Genomic DNA, 14,502 nt, shown 5'->3' with positions numbered 1-14,502 from the left:
TCTGTATTCAGTTCAATCTAACATTTTCATTAATATATAGAACCTAGAGGGGGCTTTGGTGACTGTGTGTGAGCTTCACAGAAATAAGCATTCGATTTTAAAAAACATGGAAACTATTTTATACTTTAACTGAAAGAAAAAATAGTGCGATGGGTCAGCAAAATGCTAGCACATGTTGGAACTTCAGCATTACATCCTTAAATTTTTGAACAATAAAGTACCGCTTCTCTGGTTATATATGGTACAGAAAGTGAATTGAATTGACCTCACCAAAGTAAAAGGTACAATGATTACTTTAGAATACACATTTTAAAAATACTGATTTTGTGTTCATCTGGATTTTGTGAAATAAACAAAGTGACAAGTTAATAACCAGTCCAGGGAAAGATTTATTGAAAGATTTTTGTCACTGGCTGAAAGGAAATGGAAAGTTTATGTACATTAAGAAAAAGAGACAAAGAAACTGTTTTTGCAGTACATGCTGGCCTTTTAACGTTCCACTGTGTTTCCCAGGCTTTTTCAGCCTTATACATCTCTAAAGAGAGTGCCTAGTACTGACTGTAATCATTTAATTATTTTTCCACATTTATTAGGAGAATCCAAGTGAAGAAGATGCAGCAATTGTAGATAAAATTTTATCCTCCAGGATAGTGAAGAAAGAAGTGAGTAATTGTGACTAAAATGAGGGTGGTGTGTACACGAGGGAATTATTTATTCTAAGATGTGCTTTAAATGTTCATGAGTCTAAAAAATCTTGAATTTACTTTCTTAGATATCTGCTGGAATGACAATGGAAGAAGAAGAATTTTTTGTAAAATACAAGAACTAGTAAGTATTATATCACAAGAGTGTTGTCTTCCTGAGTTTGTAGAAAGCCTGAAACAAGCTTTAAGATATGTGAAGTGTTGCATCATGTTAAATAAGGCCCTTCTGTACTATATATTTTTGCTCCTACAGAATTTAGGAATTTGGGGAATTCAGCATTTTTGCTACAGAAGTTCCCACACTGTGTTACCTGTGGCTTTGCCCTGCTGGGTCCTGCCAGCAGCCGCCTTTAGATTTCCAGGTTTCCCTGTAACAGGGAGTTAATTGGATACAGTGTGTATTCTTTACCCTTTTCCTTGGAGCCATGCAACAGGGAGTTGGGGAACCCAATCTGAATTTCAGCTTGCAGCCATAAAACAAAGGTTGAACCAGAAGTGCAGACTAGTGAGCTAGGCTGCCACTAGGGAAAACAAAGAGAGGAGCAACTGAAGCTAGCTACAAGCTCCCCCTTTTCCTGGCACACTTGAGGTGAGGAGGATGTTTTGAACTGGACCACCTGGATACAATCACAATTATTGAAGCCAATGAGACAGGCATGATAAACTTGAATCCAAAATGGAAAATAGTAACGGTTGATGATGAAAAAGAGCCTTCTTTCATATGGCTTATACATCTTTCCTCTCATCACTAAGATCTTTAAATTGCAAAGACTTGGGCACTTGGTTAATTTTATGCATGTGAATAATCTCATCATATTGTTACTCCTCAGTGTAAATCTCCAGAATTGGGGCCCAGATGTTCTGGGGTTTAAAAGTTTTCTCACTAAAAGAACTGAAACTTACTTAGCAAGATTTTTTTTTCTAATAAGCTATTTCTATTAAGATGTTAATTCTCTTATCACTGCATGAACAAAGACCCTGATCTTGCAGAGTGAGGTGTGTGAGTAAACTGCTGCAGCTGTATAGAGCCCCGTCAATTTCAATGGGGTTCCATCCGCTTGCTGAGATCAGTCCATATGCAATACATTGCAGAATTGGGGCCTAAAATGTCTTTGAGCTCTAGAGAGGGAAAAGGTGACTGATATGTTATTCATTAAGGATACCTTAACCACATGGGGTCAATCTAAAGTGCATGTATGTGGAAGGAGGGGGAATAGACTGATTGAACAAAATGGTAGAACATATTGTGTACATAAAAATGTATGTGAAGACACATTGCTGTCCTCTTTCGATGATTGCATATTGTGGAAACTGTAGGATAAAATAAGTATAAAAACTTTCTTGTAATAATATTTTAACTTAATGTTTTATAATTTTAGCTCCTATCTTCACTGTGAATGGGCCACAGAACAGCAGCTTTTGAAGGATAAAAGAATCCAGCAGAAAATTAAACGGTTCAAGCTGAGGCAAGCACAAAGAGCCCACTTTTTTGCAGATGTAAGAAAAATACACAGTAAATTAGACTTTTGCTTGCCAAAAGCTTTACAAATTCTTTCTTTATTTTTGCATTTATTTTGAATTACGTGGTTGAATTTTAATGCTAAATAAAAAGGTCTTGGATTTTTCTCTTCCTTAAAATTTATTTGATCCAAAAGAATGTCATCTGTAGTTACTTAAGTACTTGTGTCTTTTAAAGTCAGGATTAATTATGTAACTTTGTGATCAGGAGAGACTGATACTATTAATGACTGACAGACACGCAGAGTACGGGTATAGTGCAGACTTCCTGACATAGTGATGTCAGGGTACTTCAATCCTAAATTACAACACTACTTCTACTCTTGAGCTAGGTCACTCTGTGGCATCATTTGTCTCTAATTGTTTGGTGATGTTGTTTTTATTGTTATTTCTGTTGCTGTAGTGCCTGGGAGTCTAGTCATGGACCAGAACTCCATGGTCCTGGCTAGGCTCTGTACAGACACAGAACAAAAAGACAGTTAACAGCCCAAAGGGCTTACAATCTAAGTATAAGACAAGAGACAACAGATGGATATAGACAGACCGAGGGAGAACAAGGAAACAGATGAAACTGGTCAGTATTGTAGGCTGTGGTCTCTGTATACCAGCAGCCTAACCGTTGTCAAGTTTTCGGTAGGTATCACAGCAGAGCAGTGGTTTTGAGGTGGATAATGTGGACAGAAGCTCACAGGCATTAGATTGAGACTGCTTACTTATATTTATACCTAAACAGGTAAAAGCTGGTGTATTAAATCACAGCAGCACTGATCTCCTCTCCACATAACCCCAGATTACTAATTATATTACTCTTGAATTGTAGATGGAAGAAGAACCTTTTAATCCTGACTATGTTGAAGTGGACCGGGTGCTAGAAGTCTCCTTTTGTGAAGATAAGGACACTGGTGAGGTAAATATTTGACCAAATGTAGCTTGAAGTAAGCCAAGAACACAAATTCTCTGTGTTTTGTGGATGTATCACATGTTTTTATTTTAGTGGACTTCAGAATAAAATCTTAATGATGTGAGTTTCATCAGTGGTTTTGACTGAAGTGTGTGTGTGTGTGTTTGTCACTCCTTTTGTTCAATATGTATTTTGAGCCCTCTAAGGAAAATAGAAACTCTATAGAATGTAATGCCTTTTCATTTTTTGTAGTATTACTAGGTACTAGGTATTTAGAGAAGAATAAAATACAAAGTGAATGCCCTAAAAACCTAGTCAAAACAAAAGCATGAGATGACAAAAACAAAAAATTATGTTAAGGGAATGGAGAACATTAAATTCAGCTGTAAGAGTCACATATTCATATTCATATTCATAGATTTTTTTTGAGGCTAGAAGAGACCATTATGACCATCTGTCTGACCTCCTGCTAAACTCAAGCCATTAAACTCGCCCAATAATTTTTGCTTCAAGTCCATAGTACACAAATTGCTAATATTAAGGATTTATTTTCCTGCAGCCTGTTATTTACTACCTAGTAAAATGGTGTTCATTGCCATATGAGGACAGCACCTGGGAGTTAAAAGAAGATGTAGACCAGGCAAAAATAGAAGAATTTGAACAACTGCAAGCTTCCAGGCCTGATTCAAGGAGATTGGTAAAAATATACCTAATTTGTCAAATAGGACTTTTCCTTTCCAGCTTTAAAGCTTTGACTGTATTAAAATATAGTATAAGTTTCACTGAAAATCTGTAAGGTGTACTGAAAACACTCTTACAAGTTTATGCATCACAGCTCTCTCTTTTATATGTTAAGGTCACAGATGTGGTATATTCTGCATCAGGGAGAGTCTAGAACTGTCTGCCTGCACTTATGGAGGCAGAACTAAAACTGGCTGCGTCATCAAGGACTGTCCAATCTTAATGTCCATTCGCTTCCTGCAAGTAACAGACATTTCTTTTTCTGCCTCCAAAGCTGCAGATAGGGTGAAGACCTACTGTAATAGGTCTGTGAACTTTATTACCCAGACAAGACATTCTCAGTTAAGTACGGATACAGTAGAACCTCAGAGTTATGAACAACTCGGGAATGGAGGTTGTTCATAACTTTGAAATGTCCATAACTCTGAGCAAAACATTATGGTTGTTCTTTCAAAAGTTTACAACTGAACGTTGACTTAATACAACTTTGAAACTTTACTATGCAGAAGAATGCTGCTTTCCTTTTTTTTTTTTTTTAAAGTAGTTTGTTTAACAGGACTGTTCTCTATTTGCTTTTTTTGGGGTGGGGCGGGGAATCTTGCTGCTGCCTGATAGCGTACGTCTGATTCTAAATGAGGTCTGTGGTTGACTGTTTGTAACTCTGGTATTTGCAACTCTGAGGTTCTACTGTAAATGTTCTTGTTCTCATATACTGCCTGCATATATAGCTGTTAGTAAGATACTTAACTTTATTAATCAGAAAAAATTACAGAAGTATTCGGATAACTTTCTGCAAAGCTTTAAAATAAGAGATGAGTAATAGAAAGTAAATTACCATTGTAGAACTTACAAAGGTGAGTGGAGAAAACACTTTTGTAGAGAAATCCACTACTAAAATGAACAGAGAGATAATTAGGTCCTACATTTCCACACCAGAGCAAATATGCAAATATAACTGTCACAATATACTCCATAGCTATTTCCTGACTTATTTTTCTCCTCTTGATAATAATTGAACAAATGAAAAACTTAATAGGAAGAAAATTATGTACAACAAATAAATTACTTTTGTTGAAAGAGAAGTCGTATATGTCATTGTCACGATGTACCATAAAAGGCATATATAGTAAAACTCTGATTTTATTTTATGGCAAAATAAATAATCAAGGGGGTGGAGAGGGTGCATGACTTTTTGTACAAAATCAGTGTTTTTTTCCTTGTTGCTTAATGTGCAGGCTTTGCAGTTTATTTCTTCATTTTTGAAGGCCATATTAGCCTCTTTTGCTAATATCTTGCTCAGTTCCTCTGGTACTTGTTTAAAATGTCACCATTTTCCAGAAGTGTTTTATGTATCTGTTACCTAATTCTTTTGGGAGGTTGGGTGGGGAAACAGAGCAAACTTGATGTAAGTGGCATCTGAACAAACATTTAGTAGGCCTTTTCAGTCTGCCGAGACTGTATCTTTTTTTCCTTCCTGTAACATTCAAAGCAATCTTTTAACTGTTAGCATTTATTTCTAAAAAGTCAGTTACATTTGATTTTGATTTATATGTTTTTCAATTTATTAATAAAGCATTTCTCGTGAGCTCTAGGCATATGTGTAATAAATGTATGTAAATTCACATTCATGAATTAATTTAATCAATAGAGAGTAACAATAACAAGAACCTTCCCAACCACAGAAAAACAGGCAAACTCATAATCCTTCAAGTCACTCTCTGAGGAAAAACAAGAGTACAGAGATGTTTTGGAAACAGAAAAATATTTATGCTTAGTTTAAAATATTTTTGTTTTCCTTTAAGGACCGACCTCCTCCTAACTCCTGGAAGAAGCTAGAACAGTCCAGAGAATATAAAAATGGCAACCAGCTCAGGGAATACCAACTGGAAGGACTCAACTGGCTCCTTTTCAACTGGTACAATAGGTAAGGGCACTGAACATTTTGATGTAAATTTCAACATTATATTACAGGTAAAATGGATTGCTATATTATCGTGAAGGAATAGTGCTTTAGTTTCATTTGCATTGACTTTTCTGTATTTAAGCGGAAAAGTTAAACCTAGGAAAATATTTAAGAGGCTTTCAATTGAAATTTGTTATACAGATTGTCAGTCTGGATATGTGCATCCTTTTGCAAGTCTTTGAGATTTTATTTTAACTAAAAGTCAAACAAACAAAAAGTTCTATTAATGTTTTTTTTACTTAACTAAACCCCAAACACTGCACTTTACTGGAAGTTGGATCCTAGAAGACAGTGAAGTGCACAGGTCACCAGTATATCATTTAAGCAGGGAAGACAAAAGAGTCAGACCCTTGCTTATTAGAGTACCAGAGAAAGGGGAAGTAAAAAACCATTAGAAGGTGGAGGAGGTTGAGGGCAAGCCAAGACTGATCCAGAAATAAGTCACCAGCAGGGTTTTGAACATTTATAGCACAAAATGGAATGGAAGGGACTTGTGGAACGAACAGGTGGGGGTCTCTATACTGCCGGCTTCTGTGTCTCAAAAAGTAATAAAGCACACATAAGGACAAACAAGTTGAAGAAAGAACATAAGGAAATGCATATATTTACAGCATTCCAGGAGCTTAGACATAAGGATGTTACCAGTGTTAAGCTAGCACTGGGGGCCTTAAACCTGTTGTCTTAGTTGTAGTGGCCAAAATTTGGGATGGGGACATCATAGGTCCTATATCTGGATGCAGATGGGATATTCCAAGCATGGTACTCACCCCTCCCATGTGTGCTGGGTCCTCCACAGAATATGCACAGAGCCAGGAGCTGATGTAGGGTCACAGGACCTCACCTCCAGTAGATCCTTCTAGCGAATCTGTGTGGTTTGTAGCCTAATTCCCTAGTCTTACTGGGAGGACGGTGGTTAGGCTGACACTACCGTGAGAGAGAGAATTGAAGAAAACTCTGCAAGAGGAACCTTTGTGGAGTTCTCCTCCTCCCTGACTGCCTCCTGGGTTTTTACATTAAGAGGTACAGTTCGACCTCTGGGTGGGTACCCAGTTTCATGCTTTTATTACAGTGGGAGGAATACCGTTGAGCCTATTCTTCACTGCCTCCGTTTTGATTATCTGTTTTAGACTTACATTTTTATGAACCTTAATTGTTTTCAGATAGTGTCCTTTTGAGTAAAAGTGCAACATTTATGGTTCCCTCTAGCCTAATAACAAATATTTGTAATTTCAGACGGAACTGCATTTTAGCAGATGAAATGGGTCTTGGCAAAACCATCCAGTCAATTACATTCCTCTATGAAATCCTCCTGACTGGTATACGAGGGCCTTTCCTGATCATAGCTCCACTTTCCACTATAACCAATTGGGAAAGAGAATTTCGCACATGGACTGATCTTAATGTCGTGGTATATCATGGGAGCATGGTTAGCAGGCAGATGATACAGCAGTATGAGATGTACTTCAGGGACTCACAGGTATTGTAGTGATGTGTTTGTACACTAGCTTACTGGCTAACTTAGTAACCCAGTTCAGATAACAACTAGGAAAAGTACACTGTAGAGATCAGTGGTATGTGTCTTAGTAAAAGCCATTTTACATCAGAGTATATATTTTTAATTACTATTTATCAATCTTTAGTGTGTGATAATGGGTGAGTTTAATATATGTGGTAAAATTGGTATTGTTCCAGCTCCTCTAGATCATTGAGCCCCTCCAATTTTGCCCTTGACTATGCATGGTGTAACCCATCACTGACTTCAGTAGGGCTCTATGGGGAGGCGAGGGTGAGCCCAAATATAGTCAACTGCAGGATCTGGGCCTGAATTTGCAGAGTAGATGGAAAAGAAAGTGAAGTTCTCCTAGCTTTACATAGTCTCAAAGAAAATTAATTTACTTGCTTTGTATAAGGCTATTAATTCCCTTTCAAGATTTAAATGAACACTACTGAGATCCAAATTGTATATATTAAAAAATTTACATGTATTACTAGTAACTTGTGTTTTATTGAAATAACTAAAAAAAAAATTTGATTTCATTTTCACCATTTACGTTCTTTCTTTTTGCATATGCCTTGTCTTAGACTAAACTGTTTGATTCTTGTGTGCTATTTCCAGCATTACAAAGGCCATTTTTTACTTCCTGAGAGAGGCATTTTTTTCATTTAAAAATATTAATTAAATTTACATTTATATTTGGTTTTATAGTTTTTTCAAAATACAAAACCTAAATTCTAAACATCAAATGTAACATGGAAAAGATATTTTTAAATTGACTTGTGTCCTATTTTACTACTTCATACTGTGTAAAGAAGGTCTGAGAAAAAAATTTTTCCCTCACCTTTCTGTTTACTTCATTTTCAAAATTATAAGTGAAACTAAACGGAGCAGTTCTAGATTCCCAGACCCCAAAGAAACAATAATCTGATGGCCTATGAAGTTTACAGTAGTTCACTGATGTATTTTATTTGTTGCGATATGTATGATATGAATTCATCCTTAACTATGGAGTCAGGACCAGTGCCTACATAATGTGATTGATCATTTTATTTGTACATTAATAATTCTTCCAAGAGCAATACATAATGTTTTCATTAAAGTGCTCTGAGATATAAACAATATGGCAGTCTTAGCAAAATAAGTAATCCAGGATTCTGATCTAGGCCACAGTGGTGAAAGTAGTTCATTTGGGCTCTTCCGAGGTGGACCCCTGTGCCTGAACAGAGCCCATTGAACAACTTGCAGCATTGGTGCCTGTGGCGGGAAGGCCGTAATGTCAATGGAACTGTTACAGGATAATACAGTAACTCCTCACTTAATGTTGTCCTGGTTAATGTTGTTTCTTTGTTACCTTGCTGATCAATTAGAGAAGATGGTCATTTAAAGTTGTGCAATGCTTCCTAATAATCTTGTTCGGCAGCAGCCTGCTTTGTCCACTGCTTGCAGACAGAGCAGCCCATTGGCGCTAGCTGGTGGGGGTTGAAACCAGAGTGGACTGGCAGCCCCCATCAGCTCCCCGCTCCCCTATGTTCCCTGTGTGACAGCCGCCCAGCAGACTATCAATTGCCGGGCAGTTCAGCTGTCCCTCCCCCCACTGCCTTGTGCTGCTCCTGCCCTATCCCTTGCAGCTGCTCCCAGGAGCCTCCTGCTTGCTGTGCGGGGGGGAGGGAGGGGGAGAATGGGGAAAGGGGTGCTAAAGTCAGGATGTCTCCTCCCTGCCACTCCTTTTCCCCATCTCCACAGAGCAAGGTGGGGACATGACAGGGCTCAGGAGGGAGGCAACTTGCTGGCAGCAGCTGCTGTCTCAACTTGCTGATCTACTTAAAAAAGCAGTGTACTTAGAGAGGAGTCAGAGTACTTAAAGGGGCAATGTGCATCTCCATGTCAAGGTAGCTTCCCCACTCTGAACTCTAGGGTACAGATGTGGGGACCTGCATGAAAAACCCCCTAAGCTTATTTTTACCAGCTTAGGTTAAAACTTCCCCAAGGTACAAACTATTTTACCTTTTGCCCTTGGACTTTATTGCTGCCACCACCAAGTGTCTAATAAATATATAACCAGGAAAGAGGCCGCTTGGAAACGTCTTTCCCCCCGCAAAATCCTTCCAAGCCCTACATCCCCTTTTCTGGGGAAGGCTTGATAAAAATCCTCACCAATTTGCATAGGTGAACACAGACCCAAACCCTTGGATCTTAAGAACAAGGAAAAAGCAATCAGGTTCTTAAAGAAGAATTTCAATTAAAGAAAAAGTAAAAGAATCACTTCTGTAAAATCAGGATGGTAAATACCTTACAGGGTAATCAGATTCAAAACATAGAGACTCCCTCTATGCAAAACCTTAAGTTACAAAAGACACAAAAACAGGAATATACATTCCATTCAGCACAACTTTTTATCAACCATTTAAACAAAACAGAATCTAACGCATATCTAACTAGATTACTTACATCCGATGAAGTGAGCTGTAGCTTACGAAAGCTTATGCTCAAATTTTAGTCTCTAAGGTGCCACAAGTACTCCTTTTTGCAAATATAGACTAACACGGCTGCTACTCTGAAACCTATCACACATGGTGTCTCTCTCTATCTCGCTGTCTCCCCTCCCTCCATTCGTGCTGCTTTGTGGAGTGTGAGGCTACATTAACAACCATGTGTTAACCCTTGAGCACTCAGCCAGTGCAAGTTAATCATTTAGCAGTAAGATCATTCCCTGGGAAATATCCCACCCTCTTCCACCCTCTGACTTCACCACCTCAACCAACCTTCACAATCGTCATTGCTGTGTACAGTATTAAATTGTTTGTTTAAAACTTATACCGTGTGTGTGTGTGTGTGTGTGTGTGTATATGTGTGTGTGTATATATATAATATAGTCTTTTGTCTGGTGAAAAAAAAATTCCCTGGAACCTAACCACCTCCTATTTACATTAATTCTTGTAGGGAAATTGGATTCGCTTGACATGGTTGTGCTTAAAGTAGCATTTTTCAGGAACATAACTACAACTTTAAGCGAGGAGTTACTGTACTCTTTTTTCTTCTATATAAAGATCAAGGTTTTGCAGAATATAAAAGTATAAGGGAAACATTTGTTTTCAAAACCAAAATGTTGATCCAAAACAGGAAAACCATGTTGTATGAACTTTCTTTTAGGCAAAGTTCTATTTAAAATGTTTTTTGTTATATTGAATGATATGAAGTGTGTGACTGAGGTTTGGTGCAATAGGGTGTGATAGTGATAGTTGCTCACTATACTGTTTGAACTATTGTATTCTGCCTTTCTGCAGAACGGACATATATATTGCTAAAATTACAGGGGTTTTTAAATGTTGAATTTTTATGAATAAGTTGATTCTGAGTGGCTGATATGCAATTTTCACAGTTTACTAGTGCATAATGGTGTCCCATCCGGTATTATGATTGATTGTCTAGATTCCATTTTGTAGATGCTTAAGATAGCCTTTTGCCTTTTGTTCAGATGATAAGAGTGTGTTATTATCTAAATGCTTCTATTTGATAGGACACTTAATGATTGAAAAGCAACTCAAATTGGTTAGAAATTTATTGTCCATGAAACAACACAGCATTACTGAAAATGGACAATTATTCATTTAGTATTAATTATAGAATTGCACAATCGTAGTGAGTCTCTGGTAAGATGAAAAGGATTTATACCTCAAGATTTAAAACACTACTGGATTATATTTCAGTAGCAAAACTGGCAACTTGAGAATGAAAAATGAGAAGATTCAAGATAATGTGACAAACTGTTACGTTTGTTAATAAATCTCTAGGGGCGTATCATTCGAGGTACTTACCGGTTCCAAGCTATTATCACCACTTTTGAAATGATTCTTGGTGGCTGTCCAGAACTCAATGCAATTGAATGGCGGTGTGTTATTATTGATGAAGCGCACAGGCTGAAGAATAAAAATTGCAAACTTCTGGAGGGACTCAAACTCATGAATCTTGTGAGTGGCTGCATTTCATTTACTTGGTTTAATGAGATTTCTTTCCTGTTCGGGAGAATACTACAATAAATTATAAGGCTGTTTAATTGTTAGACATAAAGAGCGTGTTTTATATGTGGGCAGCTATGAAAGTTTTATTATTCCACTACTGATAGTTTTCACAGCTTAAGGTGTACAATTTTCAGAAACCTTTTCAAATACAGTTTTGTGGGATTGAAATGCAACTTGCATAAGCAGAATCCATTTTACTAGATCTGTTTCTGATAGCTTAATTTATTGTGAATCAGAGTTTTAACTGCAATCATAGTTCTTATTTATACAGTATTTTTCAACTTCTTAGTATACACAAATATTGACACCTTTAAAAGGAACTGGATGATGATATTGCTTATATGTTTGCAACTTACTTGCTTAAGATTTAAGGGTTATAACACCTTATGCCTGAGGCCATTGTCTGGTCTCCTGGAAGGTTCTAAAAGGAATTCATTGCCATTGACTATTCATGTATAATAATGCACAAATGACTAGATGCATTATGGGATTTTTTTGAGTTTATAAATTTTTACTTTACATTGAAGCATTAGATATTGCCTGCTGTCAGAAGCACAGTACTAGACTAAATGTATCAACTGTCTAATTTGGTATTCTAATTTCTACTATAAACTTCAGTAATTATTGAGAGAGAAGTGTATGTGAATATTAGAAAGAGGGAAATAAAGTGTGTAACTATTTCTTTATTACTTGGCTGTAACAAGAGTTTTTTGTTCACAGATTAATAATGTAGTTTGAAGTTTATTAACATAGTATCTTAGCCATAGACCACTGGACACATGATATTAATGTAAAGTTTAGAGAAATTCTGGTTCTCAAATAGTTTGCTTACTGATGCTCTTCCTTTTGTTTATAAACCATCAGATCTCTAGTGCTTGTGTACTGAAATCAATTCGATGTTAGTGCTCAGAAACAAAAAAAAAAAAATTTTGCTAACTGTGCACATAAGAATTCCATGTGACATCTATGTCTTTATATAGGAGCACAAAGTGCTGTTGACAGGCACGCCACTGCAGAACACAGTAGAAGAACTGTTTAGCCTCCTTCATTTTCTTGAACCTTTGCGTTTTCCTGCTGAATCTACATTCATGCAGGAATTTGGGGACCTTAAAACGGAGGAGCAGGTACTACATATAAACAACTTCTTAATTTTCTACTTGCAAAATACCAATTTGAGTGAATAATTTGAGGATGTTTTTTGTTTTGTTTTTTCTCTTTAATACTATGGTTTATAAATGGATTATATTTAAATCCTTTCTGCCTCCACTGCCCTTTCAGTCAGTGCCAAAAGAATTTGGGTGACTAACTTACTATCAACCGTCACGCAGATCAGTTCTTTATATAGATATTTAATTTCACTTCATGACACAAGACGGTAAAGAGAGGGTTCACCCTCTCAAATTTTTAAGCAAGCCAAGGACGTGTACTTAGCATCACAAATTTGATGCACAGAACAAACATCTCTAAATGAAATATAACCTGTAAAGATTTGCTATTTATTTGGTATTAGATAATTCATTTTTTCCTATTAAATAACAAATTATGTGGCTATGATAAATAAAGGAATAAGATTAATGGAAATTCAAGTTCTTCCTCTTTGAGGCCAGGTTGTCTGCTGACAAATGCTAAAAGCTTCCTTTCTGTAATCAGAGCACTTGAAAAATTACTTTGGTAACTTGTCTCTGAGAGTGAGACTATGTCCCTTCCAAGCAAATATTTCATGTAAATCTGGCAAACAGGTAATGTAGATTGTAAAATGTTAAATTAAGCTTCTTTGTTACCTTTGCATACATTCCAGTTATATATATATTTTATTCAGGTGCAAAAGTTACAAGCTATCCTGAAACCAATGATGCTGAGACGGTTGAAGGAAGATGTAGAGAAAAAGTTAGCTCCCAAGGAAGAAACTATAATTGAAGTAGAACTAACTAATATCCAGAAGAAATATTATCGGGCAATTTTGGAGAAGAACTTTGCATTCTTGTCGAAAGGAGCTGGCCAAGCTAATGTACCCAATCTAGTTAACACTATGATGGAACTCAGAAAGTGCTGCAACCACCCTTATCTTATCAAAGGTAAAACATTATAAATTAAAAGACTGACTTTTTCAGTTGATATACTTCCGTTCTTGGTGTCACAGTTCAGGGCAACTGCACCTGTAGTTCCCCTCTATAGTCTAGCCAAGGCACCCACTCTTAATTTTCTGGCTCCCGAGTATTGCCTCTCTTAGCAGAGACATGCATGTCTCTCCTTCCTGACCATGGTGTTTCCAGTCTGCACAGCTCCCAGCCTAGACTGGGAATTCCCCAGCAAAGTCAGACTGCCTAAGCAGGCCTGCTTTTCTTTTTTCCACAGAGCAAGTAAACAATGTAGTTGCCACAGTTCGGTTACCACATGGCTCTTTCTAAGCAAGCGTGTTTATTCTTAAGGTAAAAGCATTACAGAGAAAATATATTTAAAACAATAAAAATACATGCAAGGATGCTAATAAGCTTACCAGAGATCACCTCTACTCCAACAAGGACTCTGGCCAGTGAACAGTCCTTCAGACCCCACTAAGGGGTTTTTCTGGAGTTACCAGTTCATAACTTCTTTTTCTCAGAACAAGATCACTTGTTAAACTGGGAGTTACTTCTTTAAATAGTTTTTGGGTCTTTGATCTGTCTTCATGTAACAGGTGGTCAGCAGACAAAAGTTTCCTTCCTGTAGGCAAAGCTTCAAAGGCAGAGTTCTTGCTTGAGCAGAGTAGGTGCATTTGCTTGCCCCTCCTCCTAGAGATTTCCTGGGAAACCTACTTAAACTAACAGTTTGTTTTTGTCTTAGCCCATTGTTGAAAAGAGTCCTTTGATGCACAAAGCACTTCCCAAGGTTTACATTAGTCATGTCTCCTAGACTAGTTAATACGATCCTGCAATAACACATCACCATTTGTGATGTGACTTTCCCTTCAGTGGTCATAAACTGTTCTTGGAAAACATGAGTCATTGCAGAATCTGAAGGACTCTGATTCCAGATTCCCTAAATCCACCAAACCACCCAGAAAGAGACCTAGATTTCAGAGAGAGAGGGACGCCCAGCCACCCTCTGTGACCACCTATCCAGGGTTTGAATCCCCCTGCATCTCTGTATTGACAGCTGTGCCCATTAGCCCACCTCTC

At 37.3% G+C, this 14,502-nt stretch overlaps 1 protein-coding gene across 13 annotated transcripts in view; it reads left to right on the top strand.

Annotated features, from left to right (window-relative positions):
• The window catches only part of CHD9 (chromodomain helicase DNA binding protein 9), a 193,709-nt gene that overhangs the window by 100,922 nt on the left and 78,285 nt on the right, over positions 1-14,502 (top strand). For 7 of the 13 annotated variants that reach the window (XM_077831202.1, XM_077831201.1, XM_077831204.1 and 4 more), the window contains 10 exons: positions 594-662; positions 773-828; positions 2,084-2,201; positions 3,043-3,129; positions 3,683-3,820; positions 5,667-5,788; positions 7,034-7,304; positions 11,117-11,293; positions 12,325-12,468; positions 13,164-13,419. In XM_077831202.1, coding sequence (XP_077687328.1) covers positions 594-662; positions 773-828; positions 2,084-2,201; positions 3,043-3,129; positions 3,683-3,820; positions 5,667-5,788; positions 7,034-7,304; positions 11,117-11,293; positions 12,325-12,468; positions 13,164-13,419 — 1,438 coding nt within the window. The remainder of the gene's footprint in view (positions 1-593; positions 663-772; positions 829-2,083; positions 2,202-3,042; positions 3,130-3,682; positions 3,821-5,666; positions 5,789-7,033; positions 7,305-11,116; positions 11,294-12,324; positions 12,469-13,163; positions 13,420-14,502) is intronic. The other 6 variants (XM_077831209.1, XM_077831206.1, XM_077831208.1 and 3 more) reach the window with 1 other exon arrangement.

Source organism: Eretmochelys imbricata, chromosome 12 (genome assembly GCF_965152235.1).
Source record: "Eretmochelys imbricata isolate rEreImb1 chromosome 12, rEreImb1.hap1, whole genome shotgun sequence".
Taxonomy (NCBI): Eukaryota; Metazoa; Chordata; order Testudines; family Cheloniidae; genus Eretmochelys; species Eretmochelys imbricata.
Note: the sequence above shows the minus strand (reverse complement) of the source record. Positions and strands in the feature narration are given on the sequence as shown.